The sequence below is a fragment of the Microcebus murinus genome, unplaced genomic scaffold (assembly GCF_040939455.1).
Source record: "Microcebus murinus isolate Inina unplaced genomic scaffold, M.murinus_Inina_mat1.0 scaf008_hap2_Mmur4.0, whole genome shotgun sequence".
Taxonomy (NCBI): Eukaryota; Metazoa; Chordata; class Mammalia; order Primates; family Cheirogaleidae; genus Microcebus; species Microcebus murinus.
In genome coordinates, this window is record NW_027438954.1 from 359,387 (window position 1) to 378,144 (window position 18,758).

Below are 18,758 nucleotides of genomic sequence, written 5' to 3' on the forward strand. Positions count from 1 at the left end.
CACAGAAGGGACATACATGAACAGCCTACAAGGTGTGTGTGCCTTCGGAGGCAGATCAGCGTCCTAGAGGGCAACTCTCCTCCCAAAAAGAGGCCATGCACACAGCCCAGGTGGCGTTCCTGCGCAGGGAACCTCCCGGCCAGCATCACAGCCAGGGGAGGCCCGGTGGAGTGAGGTCTGGCCTGCTGGCAGAGGCCCAGGAGTAGCCACGGAGTTGGGAGGGTGGAAAGAAGTGAGACCCGCTCCAGACTGTGGGTCTCAGACAGCCCCACCCCACACGTAGACTTTCTGACCAAGCGGGGCCATTCCAGCCCCTCCTTGGCAGCTTTTCCCAGAAGCAGAAAACAGAACTTTGACCCCTGCTAACAGCATTGGTGGTGCCTGAGGGCAGGCTTACCCAACCCAGCTCCGCCCAGACTCACTCCCAGACCAGCCCTCACTGAGAGGGAGAAAAGGACACACCTGGAAGTCCCAGGGCCCCACCAACCACCTAAGGCACTAGAGTGCCTCTCTACAGGAACAAGAGCTGGTTACAGGACACAAAAACAACAGCATAGCCTGTTCCACCAAGCAAGCGCCACCTACTGACAAGGAGGACACCCTGCACACCCTCTTCATGGCACCTACTGACTCATTATACAGTGAGTGGTCAAATCTCACCCACAGACACCACCTACCACCTCAGAAAATAAACAAGGCATGTGACTACCCAAACGAAAACCTAAAGGAAAGAAGCAACAACTGATTGACATGGGAAGAAATCAGCGAAGGAACTCAGGAAATATGAAGAACCAAACGGAAAACACACCCCCAAAGAGGAGCACCAGCCCCTTAGAAACGGACACCAACCAAAATCAGACAACTAAAATGACAGAAGAGGAATTCTGAATGTGGATCATAAGAAAAGTCAACGACCTGCAAGAACAACTCAATAACCAACACAAAGAAACCACAAAAAGCCTCCAGGAACAAAAGTTCACTAAAGAAATCGATACAATGAAGAAAAGTTTAACTGAACTCCTAGAAATGAAGAATCAATTCAGGGAACTACAAAATTCAGTGGAAAGCCTCAAGAACAGGGTAGATCAAAGAGAAGAAAGAATCTCAGAGATTGAAGATAACACCTTCCAAGTAAATAAATCAGTCACAGAGACAGAGCAGAGAAACAAGAGAAAAGAGCAAAGCCTACAAGAGCTGTGGGATTATGTGAAGAAACCTAATGTGAGGGTCGTAGGGTTGCCAGAAGGGGAAGAAGACAACACTCAAGGGTTGGACAAGCTATTTGAAAATATAATAGAGGAAAATTTCCCAGGCCTTGCTAAAAATCTCGATATACAAGTTCAAGAAGCTCAAAGGACCCCTGGGAGATTCAAACCGGAAGACGTCATGACGTGCAGTCATCAGACTGACCAAAGTATCAACTAAAGAGGCCCTTCTAAGAGCTGTAAGACAAAAGCAGCAAGTAACATACAAGGGAAAGCCAATTTGAATAACACCAGACTTCTCTACTGAGACTTTACAAGCAAGGAGAGACTGGGCCCCCATTCTCACTCTTCTGAAACAAAACAACGCCCAGCCTAGAATCTTATTCCCTGCAAAACTTAGTTTTGTATATGAAGGAGAAATCAAGACATTCACCGATAAGCAAAAACTGAGGGAATTCACCAAGACAAGACCAGCCCTTCAAGAAGTACTCAAAACAGTGTTACCCACGGATCAGAACAATAAACACTCACAAATGTAAATTTACTCAAAGCTAAAGATCAAAGCCCAGACACTACAATGGCTCAAGCGAGAAAACAAAGCAAAAAAGTTCAACCCAACATAATTAACAGAAATCTTCCCCACCTAGCAGTTATCTCAATAAATGTGAATGGCTTGAACTCCCCACTCAAGAGACACAGGCTGGGCGAATGGATAACAAAACACAAGCCAAGTATCTGCTGCCTTCAGGAAACACATCTAACCTGCAAGGACATTGGCCTAGGCAAAGAATTTATGAAGAAGACCCCAAAGGCAATCACAACAGCAACAAAAATAAACAAATGGGACCTAATGAAATTAAAAAGCTTCTGCACAGCCAAAAGAAACTGTCAAGAGAGCAAACAGGCAACCCACAGAATGGGAGAAAATTTTTGCAAGCTACACATCTGATAAAGGGCTGATAATTAGAATTTATTTAGAACTCAGGAAAATCAGCAAGAAAAAAATCAAACAACCCTATCAAAAAATGGGCAAAAGACATGAATAGAAACTTCTCAAAAGAAGACAGAATAATGGCCAACAAGCATATGAAAAATGTTCAACATCTCTAATCATCAGGGAAATGCAAATCAAAACCACAACGAGATATCACTTAACTCCAGTGAGAATGGCCTTTATCAAAAAGTCCCCAAACAACAAATGCTGGCGCAGATGCGGAGAGAGAGGAACACTCCTACACTGCTGGCGGGCCTGCAAACTAGTTCAACCTCTGTGGAAAGCAATATAGAGATACCTCAAAGCGATACAAGTAGATCTACCATTTGATCCAGCAATTCCACTACTGGGCATCTACCCAAAAGATCAAAAGTCACTTTATGAAAAAGACACCTGCACTCAAATGTTTATAGCAGCACAATTCACAATTGCAAAGCTGTGGGAACAACGCAAGTGCCCATCAATTCATGAGTGGATTAATAAAATGTGGTATATGTATACCATGGAGTACTACTCAGCTTTAAGAAACAACAGTGATATAGCACCTCTTGTATATTCCTGGATAGAGCTAGAACCCATTCTACTAAGTATCTCAAGAGTGGAAAAACCAGCACCACATGTACTCACCAGCAAATTGGTATTAACAGATCAACACCTAAGCGGACATATAGGAGTAACATTTATTGGGTGTCAGGAGAGTGGGAGGGGGGAGGAAGGGACGGGTATATACAACCACAACGAGTAAGAAGTGCAACATATGGGGGATGGACATGCTTGAAGCTCTTACTTGAGGGGGGAGGGGGACATGGGCAATATAAGTAACCTTAACACTTGTACCCCTATAATATGCTAAAATAATATAAAATTAAATTAAATTAAAAAAAAATTAAAAAGAAAAAAATCTGTGCTGCCAGCTTATATTTAAGAGGAAGAGACGAAAAAGCTGAATGGAAGCTCTGAGTACATAGGTAAAGCTTGTCAACTGTGAGTTTCCCCATACGATTATCTAGGTTAGCCACTTAGTTTGAGAAACTCTAGGTCTTTCCTCTCAGGCCAGATTCGTCAGAGAAAAACTCTCTCATTTTTTGCCTGTAGAAAAAAAAGACCTGGCTGCCAGTGTTCTAACAGCCAAATGAAAGAAGATGGCTGAGAACCTCAGCAACAATGATAAATCCTATCTTTACTATAACTCCACCCTCAACTGTATCTAGGAGACCTCAAACCAGAGACTCTGTTTTTACCTCTTCAGAAATAAATCTTCACTGGGAGTGAGGAGAATCAGTATCTGAGTGATGCAATGTGAAACAGACTTGACTGGCCACAGCTGGTTTTCAAAATGAAAGGGGATCATGACCCAAAGAATCTAGGCAATCTCTATAAATTGAAACAGAAAGAAAATAGATTCTTCCCTAGAGCCTCCAAAGACTAATACAGCCCTGCAGGCACCTTGAGTTTAGCCCAGTAAGACACATTTGGAACTCTCACTTCCAGAACTGAAAGCATAAAGGAGGCAGGTAGACATAAGTATAGTATGTTGGAGTAATGAAATTCTATCAGATGGTAACTGAAGTACACAGGAGGAAATGAAGAGAAACAGAAATAGATCCTATTCACAATGCCATGTTTTGTTCAGTCATTATGTCATCTTGATCTCCTTGATATGTGACAGTCTTTCCTGTTTTTTCATGACATCAACACTTTTGAGGAGAAATGCTCAGGTATTTTGTATAATGTTCCATATTTGAGTTTGTCTGCTGTTTTCTTTTGGCTACACCATTTGCTCTTTTGTGAAAAATACCACACTGGTGAAGTGTCCTTCTCAAAATATATTAGGGGTAAATGATATCAACATAATTTTTCACTAATGATATTAAATTTGATCAAGTCGATAAACTTTTAATAGAAAAAAAAAAAGAAATCTTCAGTCTTTTACTAGAGTGAAGCAGCCCAATGTGGGAGGGGATCTCACAGCTTCTTATATAAACATGAACAAATCCTTACTTTCACCCTATTCATCTTTATCCCTGGAATGCCTGGTGCCACTGAAACATTCGGGAGATTCTGAGCTATAAATCTAGTTGGTTCTCAGATGTTCTCAGTACTGCCTTAAGCTTCAGTTTATTCATCTGTTTTCTAGTTTGAAGATTTTATCATTGTCTCCTCTCTTATTTTCTCCATCTTTGTGATTTTTTTTACCTTAAAAAAATCCCTTTGTGTCATTTTAGTGGGGTTTCAGTACAGAATGGAAGTAGCCATGTGCATGCTTAATTTGTCATCTTTAGATCTTGAGAAGTCTCAAGAAGATTTTTAAGATAAACGTTCAAGTCTGACGAAGACACAGTGAAGTAGATGCAGTGCTGGTTAGGGAATCAATAAAGTGTACTCTCCAGAAAGCAAATTTGCTAATACATCAAGAACCTAAAACATTTATCTCCTTCAACCCAACAATTCCTCTGCCAGTAATCTAGATTAATTTGGGGAGAATTAGCATCCTAACAATATTAAATCAAATTATTAAATATTAAATCTTCCCATTCATTAACATAGCTAAGATCATGCCTCAGCTCCCACCTCCAGCACGTTTTCTTCTTCTTAAATCTATTCCTACTTTGAGGCAATATCAGCATTTCTTGCCTATATTATTACACTGGCCTCTATTACTAACCGCCAGAATTATAATTCAAAAAATGCAAACCCTAGCATGTTATGCCTCTGTTGAGAGCCCCTCACTGGAATTCTCATGCCCTTATGATAATGCCACACCTCTGATAGGCAAACTCTTATCCTGTTTCCAGGATCACCACTTCTACAAACCCTTTCTTAATACACCCTTCCTAAATGACTCAGTAGTTCTTTTGTAGTCCCTCTAACACTTTATTCCATTTGTTTACTCCTCTCTGTCCTCCACTCAACTGTGCATACCCATAGGCAGGGACTGGTTTATTTACCTTTGGGGTGTTGACCAGAGGCCTTGCACACAGAATGAACTCTAGCATATTTACTGAATGATTTAGTCCCAGCCTTAATTTTATAGATGCGAAAACCAAGTCCCAGAGAACCCTTAATAGCAGAGCCAGGAGTAGAACCTAATGCTCCTGACTGTTCATCTCAGCCTACACCCTCATGTTGGCAATGTCACTTTACCGTTTCCTATGTGGTTATTCAGAAAAGCTCTCCTCACATTCTGCAGTTGTTAAAAATGGCAACTGTGAATAGCAAAAAAGTAAAAATATAGCTAGTTCCCTCTGAAGTTAAATTTTAAAAAATAGTAAAGACTCAAATGTTCATCAACTAGTGAACTGAATATTAACAAGCGATTAAAAAATGAAGTTCGGATACACACTGTAACATAGATGAACCTCAAAAACATGCTAAGTGAGAGAAGCCAGACACAGGCAATCACAAAGTATTCCATTTTTATGAACTGTCCAGAAAAGGCAAATGTACAGAGACAGAAAGCAGATGCTTTACCTTGCCTGGGACTAAGGGCTGGAATGGAGAGTGAGTGCAAATAGGCATAAGGGATCTTTCTCAGGTGACGAAAATGTTCTAAAACTGGATTGTGGTGATGGTAGCACAACTCTGTAAGTTTATTGAATTGTGCACTTCAAATGGGTCAATTTTATGGTATGTAAATCATACTACAATAAAGCTGTTTTATTTTTAAAAATGATGGTTATAAATAATCCATAGTAACGAAGTAAAAATCATTCTAGACCAGCACTGTCCAAGAGAAATATACTAGGCACATATGTACTTTAAAATTCTTTAGTAGCCACATTATAAAAGTAAAAAGAAACAGGTAAACTTTCAATATATTTTATTTAACTTAATATATCCACAATTTATCATTTCAATGTGCAACTGGTATACAAAAGTATTAAGTGAGATACTTGACAATCTTTGCTTCGTACTAAGTCTTGAAATCCAACATGTATTTTACACTTTCAGCACATTTCAGTTGGGACTAGCCGCATTTCAAGTGCTCAATAGCCACAAATGGCTAGTGGCTACCAAATTGGACAGTGCAGTTCTAGATCATTAAACTTACAAAGAGATTATAAAAACTATACACTGATTATTGCTATGTCAAATTTTACATAGAAAAATAGATGGAAACATAAAATGTTTAGGGTGGACAGAATCTATTTTCCATTTTTTTGAAAAGTAGGCATGTTTCTTTTTTAATGAAAATAATACTTACACTACATTATCTATAAAAAGAAATGGCCTTCTCCCACTAAAGGGGAAGGTGGGGAGTGGGGGTGGTGTAGGAGGCTAAAGACAGCTCTGGAGTGAACTCGAGCTGGTTAAACAATAGCCTGCCAGCATGAGAACATGAAAATCACAGATGCCTTAGATTGAGGGAACACTGCCAAGTCCAAAGGGCCTGGAGATACTAGGAACTACCTATAGTAAGGGCAGGGCAGAGCAGGGCAGAGGGCTGGGTGGTAAAGTAGCAGCTGGCCAGGGAAGCTGGTGAGCCCTGAGCAGGAGAAATGCTGTGGAGGTGGAAGCAAAAAGCACATGTTTAAGAGTCTATGATAAAGTTTTTTTAAAAAGAGGTAGGGACTGAACAGCTCCATGACCACAATGACCGTGTGTGTGTGTGTGTGTGTGTGTGTATATGTGTGTGTGTGTGTGTACACACATATATATGTATCTTAGCTGCCCAAATCCTTAAGAGAATCGTCTTCTATTCTTACGGTTTTCTTTGATATTACAGACAAGGACTGATGCTGTGCTATAGGTCAGGAAAGGAGAAGTCTGAAGAAAGTCAGACCCAATGTCTACCTGTGAAGAAGAATTGGAAGGGCCTTTGATCATCTCAAGTCTGGAAATCGTTAACTGGGGTGAGGTGGTAAGAGAAAAGGATAGCCGCCTCCAAGTGGAGGAAGATTGCTGAACTGTTGTAGGATGCCTCCCTCTGTCCAATTCTCTAGATACCTCAATCCTTGGTTAAACATCACTAAAATGTATAATTTAAAAAATTTACAGAGTATATATCAAAACAAAGTGAAGGTAAGAATAAATTTGGGTGAGAACCACTTAGTCCAAAGCCCTACTGTACAATCTCAAGGAGACAATTCAGTATTTAGTGACTCTCCCATGCATTAGAGTAAGTAGTGTGGCCAGAGCAGGTGGAAAGGAGCAGGGAGGAAGAGTAGCACAGAATAAGATTTAAAGCAGAGATGGGGGATCTGCTAATTCCTGTTCCTGCAGGACTTCTGTTCAGGCTGTTTTAAGATCCACACTAGAAAAGGGGCTGACACTAACCAGTGGTAGAAATTCCCAGGAATATAAAGTCCCTCACAGGTAAGCCAGGTTGTATACCCACCAAAATGTTCTATAGGGTGGGAGAGAAGTACACAGAGAAGCATAGACTCTAGGTTTAACTTTTGACCTGTTAAATAAATAAAAAGACCTGTCCATTGTTTCAGGAAGGGTAACAGTTCGTAAAGGTTGCAGAGACTGCTAGCTGTACCCCGATATTCATTCTTGTCTTCTTTCATAGTAACATGACCTTCAATTTATAGGTGGTACATGACAATCCAGATTAAGAATTAAATTTCCCAGGCTGGGTGCAGTGGCTCACGCCTGTAATTCTAGCACTCTGGGAAGCCAAGGTGGGTGGATTGCTCGAGGTCAGGAGTTTGAGACCAGCCTGAGCAAGGGTGAGACCCCATCTCTACTAAAAAATAGAAAGAAATTAATTGGCCAACTAAAATTATATAGGAAAAAAATTAGCCAGGTATGGTGGCACATGCCTGTAGTACCAGCTACTTGGGAGGCTGAGGCAAGAGGATCGCTTGAGCCCAGGAGTTTGAGGTTGCTGTGAGCTAGGCTGATGCCACAGCACTCTAGCCTGGGCAACAGAGTGAGACTCTGTCTCCAAAAAAAAAAAAAAAAAAAGATTTAAATTTCCCAGTTTCCCTTGCAGCTAGATATGGGCCTGTGACACAGTTCTCACTAACAGGAGATGAATAGAAATGATATGTGCCCTTAAAAGGAGACCTGTCAGCCGGGCGCGGTGGCTCACGCCTGTAATCCTAGCACTCTGGGAGGCTGAGGCGGGCGGATTGCTCAAGGTCAGGAGTTCAAAACCAGCCTGAGCAAGAGCGAGACCCCGTCTCTACTATAAATAGAAAGAAATTAATTGGCCAACTAATATATATATAAAAAAATTAGCCGGGCATGGTGGCGCATGCCTGTAGTCCCAGCTACTCGGGAGGCTGAGGCAGCAGGATTACTTGAGCCCAGGAGTTTGAGGTTGCTGTGAGCTAGGCTGACGCCACGGCACTCACTCTAGCCTGGGCAACAAGCGAGACTCTGTCTCAAAAAAAAAAAAAAAAAAAAAAAAGGAGACCTGCCTACCCCTGCCCTCCCCCCATTTCCCTCTTCCACTGCCTGGAATGTGAATGTGACAATAAGCTATCCCTAGGTTACCCTCATCCCTAGGTGTTACCCTCAAACACATGGCCCAGAGGGTGTACCACCAGGTTGTGTACCTAACCACTATTATTTTGGGTCTCTATCAGAGCAGTCAAACCTATAGCCCAATTAAGATAGAACAGGAGTGAAAAAACGGGCAACAGTAGATTCCAGATGACAATCACCACCACTACCACAAAGAATGTCATTAAATCATTCCTACCCCTTGTCCCTGTTTCCTGGGCACTCACCGGGACACCATGGGACATGAGGGTGTTGGGATTCATGAGGGTGACAAGTTGGTGCAGGAGGTCAGGCTGGCTATCAAAAAGCTCAGGTGTCAGCTTCTTCATCACCTCTTCCAAATGTTCTGCTGCAAGTGATGGTACCCCATACCAGGTCTTTGGCTCACCCCTGTATAAGTAGAAAAGGGACATATAGAGTGGTCACACCTTAGTTGTGCAGGGAGCCCACCCTGACTGCCCCCGTGGCTCCCCAGGGCCCCATTCACCAGTGGAGATAGTTAATGGAGTAACTCCAGTGATCCTCAATGTGCCAGCAAAAGGCAGAGAAGACCATGCCCACGTAGAGCCAGGGCACCTTCATGCCGGAGATATCCGCATTGATGTGGCACAGTACTGACTGCTCCAACACTGGCATCACATTCAGATTCCAACCACTGGTAGCATACTCCTGTCAGGTAAGGTTTTTGTGGAAAGGGGATTAGAGTTATGCTAAGGAACTGAGACATTAGATCAGTTCCTTTAGCCTAGGGAACCTTAATTTTGGGGTCACAGACCTTTTTGAAACACCTAAGAAATATTACAGATTTTCTCCCCCAACCCCACCACCAAAATGCACAAACACAAAATTTCAATTCAATTCGTTTCAATTTCAGGGAGGTTTACAGATCCATCTACCAAAATACCTGCAAGTTAACAATCCCTCCTCTGGACCAAAATGTACCCTTCCGTTGAGGCAGGACCATGCCCTATTGTTTTCTGTCCATACAAATCCCACTTCCTGAACACTTCTTATTAATGAGCCAGGCACCCTGCCGGGTTATTTCATATACTTTCTCATTTCTTTTTTTTTTAATTTAGAGACAGGGTCTCACTATGTTTCCCAAACTGGTCTCAAACTCCTGGGCTGAGAGATTCCTCCATCTCAATTGCCCAAGCAGCTGGGATTACAGGCATGTGCCACTGTGCCTGGCCTCATTTAATTCTTTTAACAAATTTGCAAGGTAGATATTATCTGTTTTTTACAGATAAATGAGCTCAGAGAGGTGAAAGAACCCATCTCATGTCTGCACATGCCAGGTCAGGTATCAAGCTGTTCTTTATATGCATCATTTCATCTAAATCTTACAGAAACTGTCTAAGGCAGGCATAATTATCCCCATCTTACAGAGTCATTAAGTCTTTCAGATACTAAATGACTTCCCTAAGCTCACACAGCTGACATATAATGATGAATCATCCACTCACCTCCTCCTCAGGGGTCAGGTGCCGCTTACTGTCACTGACAGGGAAACCGCTGCCAAATTCTTTGGAATGGATGTCAGCTCCATACTCAACAGTCACATCTTCCTCAATGCTATTCACTAGTCGCCAGAACTCCTTCTCCACAAGTTCTGTGGGTACCATCTGAGGGAACAGGGGTAGATGACTGTGGCCCATCATATCCTGGCCCCAATGACCCAGGTGAACTGAAACCATCAAGCACTAACACCTATGAACCTAGCCCCAGCACTATCCCAGCCCTCCATCACCTACGTGCACGGGCATGTTGAAGTAGTCAGCTTTAAAAGAGTCAGCCATCTCGCCAAAGCTCTGCAGAGTGTATTCCCGGGTAGCCTGCTCAAAGCCAAAGGCTTCAGGGGGCCGCTTACACTCCTGAAACCCAAAGGAGAACTGTCACCAAGACAGAGACAAAGAGGTGAATAATCCTCACAAGTGGAACTGGAATATGTTGTAGGAGTAGGGAGGGAGAACAGCCCTAGGTCTATACTCAAGGCCCCTGAAACAGGCCTTATTTTATTTACAGCTCTATCTTTTTCTCTCACCATTTTGGCTTAGTCTTTTCATTCCCCACATATACTTCCACCATGCTTTTGCTCATAGTTCCTCCCTATTGAAATGTCCTCTCCCACTTTCTTTCACTGATTCTTCAAAACCCAACTCAAGTCCCGGAAGACCTCCATCATCACCACAGCCCACGTTCTTGTCTTCCTTCAGGTCCTTACCTAAACCACAGGCTGACTTTAATATGCCATCCTATGCTCTTCTGCAACTATTTTTTTCTTTCAAGCTAAAATGTAAGTTCATACGGGGTAGAGAAGCTTTTTATGCCAAGACTAGAACTATAAGCCTGGGAAAATGGCACTGAATATTCTAGTACCCTGGAGGATGGAAAACAAAGGCACCAGCTTCTATAGTATCAAACCCTACATTATTCCTTTTCTTTAGACTGTCTCAGAAGACAGAATATGGGTCTACCTCACTTTGTACCTATGTTCATAATATTAGACGAGAACTGTATGTATCACAAAGTCAGACACACGCCCTGCTCATGTCTGAAAAATAAATGTCTATCTGGCTCATAGCCACTTAGAGAAGAGAGTCAACTAGAGCTGACAGTCTTCCTCATCTATGATACTGTTGGGTATCCAAACTCATCCTCACCAGAAACTCCACCATTGCCAAGGCCATTACACACTGCTCTGGCTTTCCTCATCTGTGTGTGTCTGCATGTGTGTATATGTGCATGTGCACACTCAGTCTCTACAATCACTTTTGTGGAGCCCCTAAGATAAGGCAAGAGGCCATCGATGTCTGCTCTCCATATGTCCAGAGGGACATGTAGAGGTGAGCACTGAGAATTTGGAGAAGGTAAGTAGTTCATGAAATGTACCTACCCTACTTCCCAGCCACTTGGCCCTCACTGTTGCTTCAGCTGCTCTCCTTACTGCCACCCTTACTGCCCTTACCTGCACCAAGCACACTCTACCCCCTGTACCTCTACTCCTGCTAGTCTCCATCCCCCAGGTGTGAAATGCCTGCCTACCTCTTCTACAAGCCTATATCACTGCAAACCAATCTAAATATCATAAGAGGAAAACTACCAAATAAATATTATGCTCATATGACAGATTGTCTAAAAGAAAAAAAAATATCTTCAGTGAGTTTAATTTAAAATCATTTAAAATGATTATGAAGTAACAATAAAAATACATAGTTACAAGATCCCAAACTTGTTAGTTACCGTGTTTCCCTGAAAATAAGATGGGGTCTTATATTTATTTTTCCTCAAGAAGATACCCTAGGGCTTATTTTCAGGCGATGTGTTCTGTTTTTTAAGTACGGTACAACAATCTACATTGATTCAAATATAGTTAAATCGTCTTCTTCTGGAACATCATCATAACTCTCCAAACCCCGAATTCCATCCTGAATTTCTTGTGACTCTATTTCTTTTAGAACCATTGGCCCCAATCTCTCATGTCAAGCAATGGAGCTCTCATGGGGCAGATGAAAAGGGATGCTCATCTTCTTTACCACGCCTCCGCGACAAAATGCATGGGTTGTGCAGATACGCTCCTGCACTGCCTAGTGATGGGCAGATAGCCATGCCCATCACTAGGTCTTATTTTCTGGGTAGGGCTTATATTGTGCAAATGCTTAGAAATCCTGCTAGGGCTTATTTTATGGGTAGGTCTTATTTTCGGGGAAACACGGTATATATAAGCAACAGCAAAAGGATGAGAAGAAAACATACCAGACTATTAATCATGGTTATCTCTAGGTAGTGGGATGGTAAGGTAATTTGCGTATTTTCTAAGCTTTCTTTAAAAAATCAAGCAAAAAAAGTGGAAATAAAAAGAACATTTTTTTCTTAATATTCCTGTCTTTCAAATCTCATTCCTGACATCCTCCCTGATTACTACCCTCGGTTATTTTCCTCTCCTCTGAACTTCTACACCTCAGAGCTTCTAACACATAATTTAACATCTGCTTATTCGTCATTACATACAATCTAATCATGACACTCATGTCCTGTGTCCCTAGGTGGTCTCGGATCTCCGAAAGGACAGAAACAAAGGTTGAGTCTCCTCATCTTTCTCCCAAAGCTCTACCCCTGGAACCCAAAATGTAAGACTGTGGCTGAGCTAGGGGGCCGTCCTCAGTAAGTCCAGATGAAGGCAGGCAAGGATACCCTATGAGGCAGATGTGGACTGGGGCTGGCCTTACCGCCATGACACACTTTGGGCACCGCCAGACACCCTTAGGGATCTCAGGCAGAGGAGGCAGCAGACAGAAGATATGGTAGTTGTCATCACAGCCATCGCAGAGCAGGAGCTTGTCATCTTCATCCCCTCGGGAACACATCCGGCACACATATGACTCGATCTGCCAGGGGAAGGAAACATCAACCTAAGCCCTGTCCAGCCTTCAAACATCAAGCTCTTCCAGAAAGTACTCTAGTCTAGAGAGCTCTCCACTGGAAATCTGCTATGCTTGTTGGTCAAATAATTCGTGGCCTTGTACAGGCTAGTCACGCTAGCACTGGAGTTCAAATGCATTTATGTACCATCCCCCCAAATAAGCAGGAAGAGCTGTGAGAGCAATCTTTATCATTTAGTCTTGAATCCTCGCATTTTTATTCATTCAGTATACACTTACTGAACCCATGTTCAGCACTACACTGGACTCTGGTACAGACAGAGATGGGTAGGACATAGCATCTGCCTTTCATGGACATATAGTACTCTGGAAACGTGTGTTCATAAAAATTAAAAACTGCCAATAGTAGCCCATAAAGGATATTGTGGGAGCCTAGAGAAGGAAGCACTCAAAGAAGCTGGAAATAAAGAGGGATGGCCTTGAGAAAAGACTTCGTTGAAAAGGTGACACTTGAAACTGGAAGGCAAGCTGAAGCTTGGCAATGGGGCAGAGCACAGGTGGAAACTCTTCCAGGCTGAAAGCAACAGCATGTGCAAAAGGATGGGGAAATGAAAAAGCATGGCGTGCCTCAGGGGAAAACAAATGAACATACCTACAAGTAGTTCAGTGTGGCTATAGCAGAGGAGTGACGTGGGCAGTGCTGAGGAATGAGGCAAAAGGTCAGCAGGGACTGGATCATGCATGGTAATGAGGAGCTTAGCCTTTATCCTAAAGCAATGGAGAGTGAGTCTCCTCTGCACCCTTCCAGCACTTCATGTTGACAGCACTTGATCACCCTTTCTTGTTCTTTTTTTTTTTTGAGACAGAGTCTCGCTTTGTTGCCCAAGCTTTGTGAGTGCCATGGCGTTAGCCTGGCTCACAGCAACCTCAATCTCCTGGGCTCAAGTGATCTTTTTGGTGAGTAGCTGGGACTACAAGCATGCGCCACCATGCCCGGCTAATTTTTTCTATATATATTAGTTGGCCAATTAATTTCTTTCTATTTATAGTAGAGACGGGGTCTCGCTGTTGCTCAGGCTGGTTTCGAACTCCTGACCTCGAGCAATCCGCCCGCCTTGGCCTCCCAGAGAGCTAGGATTACAGGCGTGAGCCACTGCGCCTGGCCCCCTTTCTCATTCTTTATTTCATGTGAGTTGACCCTGTTTCCTCAATTAAGTGAGCTACATGAGGGCCGGGCCCACCAGGCCCACTTTTCTGTTTAATGCAACCCAGTCCAATGCCATGCTGGGAAAATGCCCACCGAAGGGACAAGAAGCAGAGCATTGGGAAATTAGGGCTGGGTCCTTACAAACTGGGCATTGCTGTGGTTCCTCCGCAGCCTCATGGTCATCTTGGTGCAGGGCTCTGGGCTGTGACTCAGCTCCTCCTTGCTCTCCAGAAAGGTCTTAGGTGAGGTTGACTCCACTTTCACATCCCCACCTAACTCCTCCTTCACCACTATAGTGGGGGGACACTCAGGCCCTTCCTTATCTGGAAGAGAGAAAAGTGGCTCTAAACATAGGTCACTTAGGGCCCTGTCTCCTCTCCCCAGAGGAGACCATCCCGAGCCTGTCAGGCCTCACCTTTCTTTCGCAGGGTCTTATCCTTGGCCATGAGGCCTAGGCCCATCATCTTGGGGCCTGCCCCATAGATCTGGAGCTTCTTCAGCTCTGGATTCTTTTCAATGTCTTCCTCTGTGGGTTCCGGCTGGGAGAAAAGAGGAAATGAATCAAGAACGCTATCTGGGGCAGACTGCCCTATCCAAAAAGAACAATAGCTCAGACTATATGTCATCTGAGCTGATGCTGGGGGCTGAGGCACAGACAGGCCAAGGGAAGAATTCACAGTTGCTTTTTGGAGACTGAGGGTGAGCTCCTCAGCCCTCTCTTAGAAAAGAATTAAAGACAGGATCTCAGTTTACTAACTGTAAGATGAGAATATTAACTCCTACCTTATAGTTATGAGAGGGTTTAGGGATAACATATATGAAAAAATTAACACTGCTTGGAATTACCAATGAATGGTAGTGACTAATGTGATCTGCTAAATTGCATGCATCAGTGAGCCGAGGAAAACTGTCTACCTTGTTCTCTGTTATATCCCAGGGCCAAAAAGAATGCCTGGCACATAAACTTCTGCCTGAAGGTAAGATATAAGGAGCCGGGTGCAGTGGCACACACCTATAGTTCTAGCTACTCAGGAGGTTAAGGAGGGAGTATCACTTGAGCCCAGGAGCTTAAGGCTGTAGTTTCCTATGACTGCACCTGTGAATATAGCCACTGCACTCCACCCTGGGCAACACAGTGAGACCCTTTCTCTTAAAAAAAAAAAAGAGAGAGAGAGAGAGAGAGATATTAGGAGAAAGAAGTGTTCTACCTCCACAAGCAGTGTGAATCAGGAAAGGAACAAGACAGGCAAGGACAGACATGCAAAAGAGGCCATATAGCAAAAGCAGTTATACAAACAGATCAAGATCCAGCTCAGCTGAGAGTGGGAGGGGAAAAAAGCAAGAGTGAAGCCAGAGAGAGGTACACTAAAGCATAGAAGAACTCAGAGAACAAGAGAAAGAACAGTGAACAGGAAACATAGTCTTGGCCAGAGGGAGGGAGAGGACTCTCTCTAACCAAAAGCTCTAAGTTAGAAGAAGGGAAGTACTCACATCAGGCTGCAGTCTCTTGGCCCGCCGGCCATAGCTGTTGAACTTGGAAGGCTGCACAGACTGTCGAAGGGGGATGCTGTGGGGTTTGTATTCCTTGTCCTTTTCTTCATTATCAAATGGACGTGTGTTACACTGCTGAAGACGGGTGAGGGATAAAGGTCAGGGTGTGGGGCTCCAGCCCCCCAAAGCAAGAACTTTTCTCTATCCTCACCCAAAATGACAACCAAAGTTGTGGTCCACACACTAATAGCCCCTGTCCAACTGGTCTTTATCATTGACACCAGCACATACTTTGGGAATTCTTCTAAATGCCTTTGCTTATATGATTCCTTCTCCTAACCACCTCCCCCACCACCCAACCATCTCCCCAACTAACTCAGACTCCATCTCTTCCCAGACCTCTATAGCCTGAATGACCTCTCGCTTCTCTGAATTCCTCTATCAGTTAAAACTTTGTTGGCCGGACGCAATGGCTTATGTTTGTAATCCTAGCACTCTGGGAGGCTGAGGCAGGAGGAATGCTTGAGGCCAGGAGTTTGAGATCAGCCTGAACAAGAGCAACACCCCGTGTCTACTAAAAATAGAAAAATTAGTCAGGTGTGGTGGTGTGTGCCTGTAGTCTTAGCTACTTGGGAGGCTGAGGCAGGAGGATCGCTTGAGTCCAGGAGTTTGAGGTTGCAGTGAGCTATAACAATGCCACTACACTCTACATGGGGCGACAGAGTGAGTCTTTGTCTCAAAAACAATAAAAATAAAAAACACCTTGTCACATAACAGATAGTAAGCTGGCCCTACAGGTAACTCCAAGACCTCTGACCCTGGGCAGTATGGGAAGAGAATAAACATTACTAGGAAAAGACTAGAGTCTAGCTTCTAGGTCTCCATCTACCAAACCAGTTCCAATAAAAGCAAGTGTGGAAATATGTGTCTAGGGAGTAAAGCCTCATACCACCCTAGCCTGGCATCCTTACCACAAGGTTGGCTCCAGACTGGTACATCTCATAGGGATAAACGATGCGTTCATAGTGGGAGCGTAGCAGGGAGCCAATGTTTTTGCCTGGTGGGTAGTTGAGACGCTGGGCCACCCGAGCCCACCGACGGTCCTTGCAAATGGCTTCATAACCACCTTCCTCCACCACAATCTGAAAGGATAAGCAGGAAGGAACATGGATGTCCTGTGTATATGTACATGAGGGAATAGGCCTATAGAAAGGGCAATGAGGGCCACTCTAGTCCTGCACTTCACTGGGGGTTACCACCTTTCCCAATCTCAAATTGCAGCAAGAAATGAAGATGTTTTGATGACAGCTTGTGTGCTACCAGGCTGTGCCCCTTGCACTGCAGCCTACAAATCCAATATCCAAACCAAGGGGACCCCTAGAGTATCAAGGCTATTGGGGTGGGGTGGGAGGTGTTTGAGAAAAACCTGTTCTTACTTTGCTGAGACTGTAGAGGTCCAAGATCCGCCGTTCTACATTGGGAATCTTTAAGGAGGAGCCCTGGATTTCCCAGAACTTGGCAATCTGGTCCAAGTAGTTCAGTTTCACTCTCGTCTGGGCCTGAAGAAGAAATGGCTCAAAGAGACTGGCCAACCCCTCCCCCGGACCACTGTCTTTTGGCCCAATCTTAGGGAAGGAGAGAGGAAATAAAGCAGCCCACATATACTACCTAGGGCTTCTCCCTATGAACTGGATCTCAGAGTCTAGGTAGTACCTAGCCCCATCTCTCTCTCATCTCTATCACCTTCCAGTCAATCAGAAAAGTTCAAGGTCCCAAAAGAGAGGGTCACAACAGCCAAAGCTTTACAGACACTCTCTCTTAATCTTCCTGACAGGGTTGTATGAGTATTATCATCTCTTGTACAGATGAGGAAACAGGCTCAAAGGAGCTGGGTCACACAGTAAGCACCAAGATATCTAGGTGCCAAATAACTTAAGTTTTAGCTTTCCCTCTGCTATTGAGTTGCTGTATAGCCCTGGTTCCACTCTCTGGACCCCCATTTTTTAATTACAAAAGGAAAATAAAATAACTGCACAGTCCACTTACCCCAGAGGGGTAGACTTAACGAGGGGACCAGTGAAGACCTTCTGGAAACTTCCAAATTGTACCTAAGCTCTAGGCATGCATGTTTCAGAGAATGAAGGCTCTAAAAGAGTATACGTACCTCCTTATGCACCACAAAACTTATTCCATGGTAGCTGAAGAGAGAGAGTGCATGGTACAGGCAGAATGGCCTAAAGAACCAAGATTGGTGTACCAAAGCAGCACTGGTAACTGATCCTGGCTAGAAATAAGGCATATACACCATGCTTCCCTGAAATCTCAGTGACCCAAGAAGGACTCCCAAAGGCTCCAAGTCTATAACCTCCTCACTCTAGTCAGAGGGCCCAGTTCTAGGGAAAACTAGATAGTCACTAACATTCACTACACTGCCCTGATCCCATTAGGGGGAACCAGGACAGTATTTTCTTTCTTTTCTTTTCTTTTCCTTTCTTTTTTTTTTTTTTTTGAGACAGTCTCACTCTGTTGCCCTGGCTAGAATGCCGTGGTGTCAGCCTAGCCCACAGCAACTTCAAACTCCTGGGCTCAAGCAATCCTTCGCCTCAGCCCCCCGAGTAGCTGGGACTACAGGCATGTGCCACCATGCCCAGCTAATTTTTTCTATATATTTTTAATTGGCCAATTAATTTCTTTCTATTTTTTAGTAGAGAAGGGGTCTCGCTCTTGCTGGTTTCGAACTCCTGACCTTGAGTGATCCACCTGCCTTGGCCTCCCAAAGTGCTAGGATTACAGGCGTGAGCCACCATGCCTAGCCCAGGATAGTTTTTTCTGTTTTATAATTAAGAAAAACTAAGATCTATTTGTAGAAAGAAATAACCTATATGGCTCCTTAGCTGTTAGAGCCCTTAAGGGGCCAGGAACACTACTCCTTCAACCTCAAACCCTTAGCTTTCTGAACTTGGCCCCACCCCTGCTCCTTTCCCTCATTAGCCAGCAATCCCTCTCTAGAAAACCTGTCCTTA

The 18,758-nt window shown here is 43.8% G+C and overlaps 1 protein-coding gene across 8 annotated transcripts in view; it reads right to left on the reverse strand.

Moving 5' to 3' along the window:
• The window catches only part of KDM5C (lysine demethylase 5C), a 49,134-nt gene that overhangs the window by 24,471 nt on the left and 5,905 nt on the right, over positions 1 to 18,758 (reverse strand). For 6 of the 8 annotated variants that reach the window (XM_012746622.3, XM_075999800.1, XM_075999801.1 and 3 more), the window contains exons 3-12: positions 17,172 to 17,294; positions 16,707 to 16,877; positions 15,736 to 15,870; positions 14,660 to 14,783; positions 14,386 to 14,567; positions 12,885 to 13,043; positions 10,410 to 10,529; positions 10,122 to 10,280; positions 9,143 to 9,324; positions 8,883 to 9,045 (exon numbers count right to left, since the gene is read on the reverse strand). In XM_012746622.3, the coding sequence (XP_012602076.1) occupies positions 8,883 to 9,045; positions 9,143 to 9,324; positions 10,122 to 10,280; positions 10,410 to 10,529; positions 12,885 to 13,043; positions 14,386 to 14,567; positions 14,660 to 14,783; positions 15,736 to 15,870; positions 16,707 to 16,877; positions 17,172 to 17,294 (1,518 nt within the window). The remainder of the gene's footprint in view (positions 1 to 8,882; positions 9,046 to 9,142; positions 9,325 to 10,121; positions 10,281 to 10,409; positions 10,530 to 12,884; positions 13,044 to 14,385; positions 14,568 to 14,659; positions 14,784 to 15,735; positions 15,871 to 16,706; positions 16,878 to 17,171; positions 17,295 to 18,758) is intronic. The other 2 variants (XM_012746626.2, XM_012746625.3) reach the window with 2 other exon arrangements.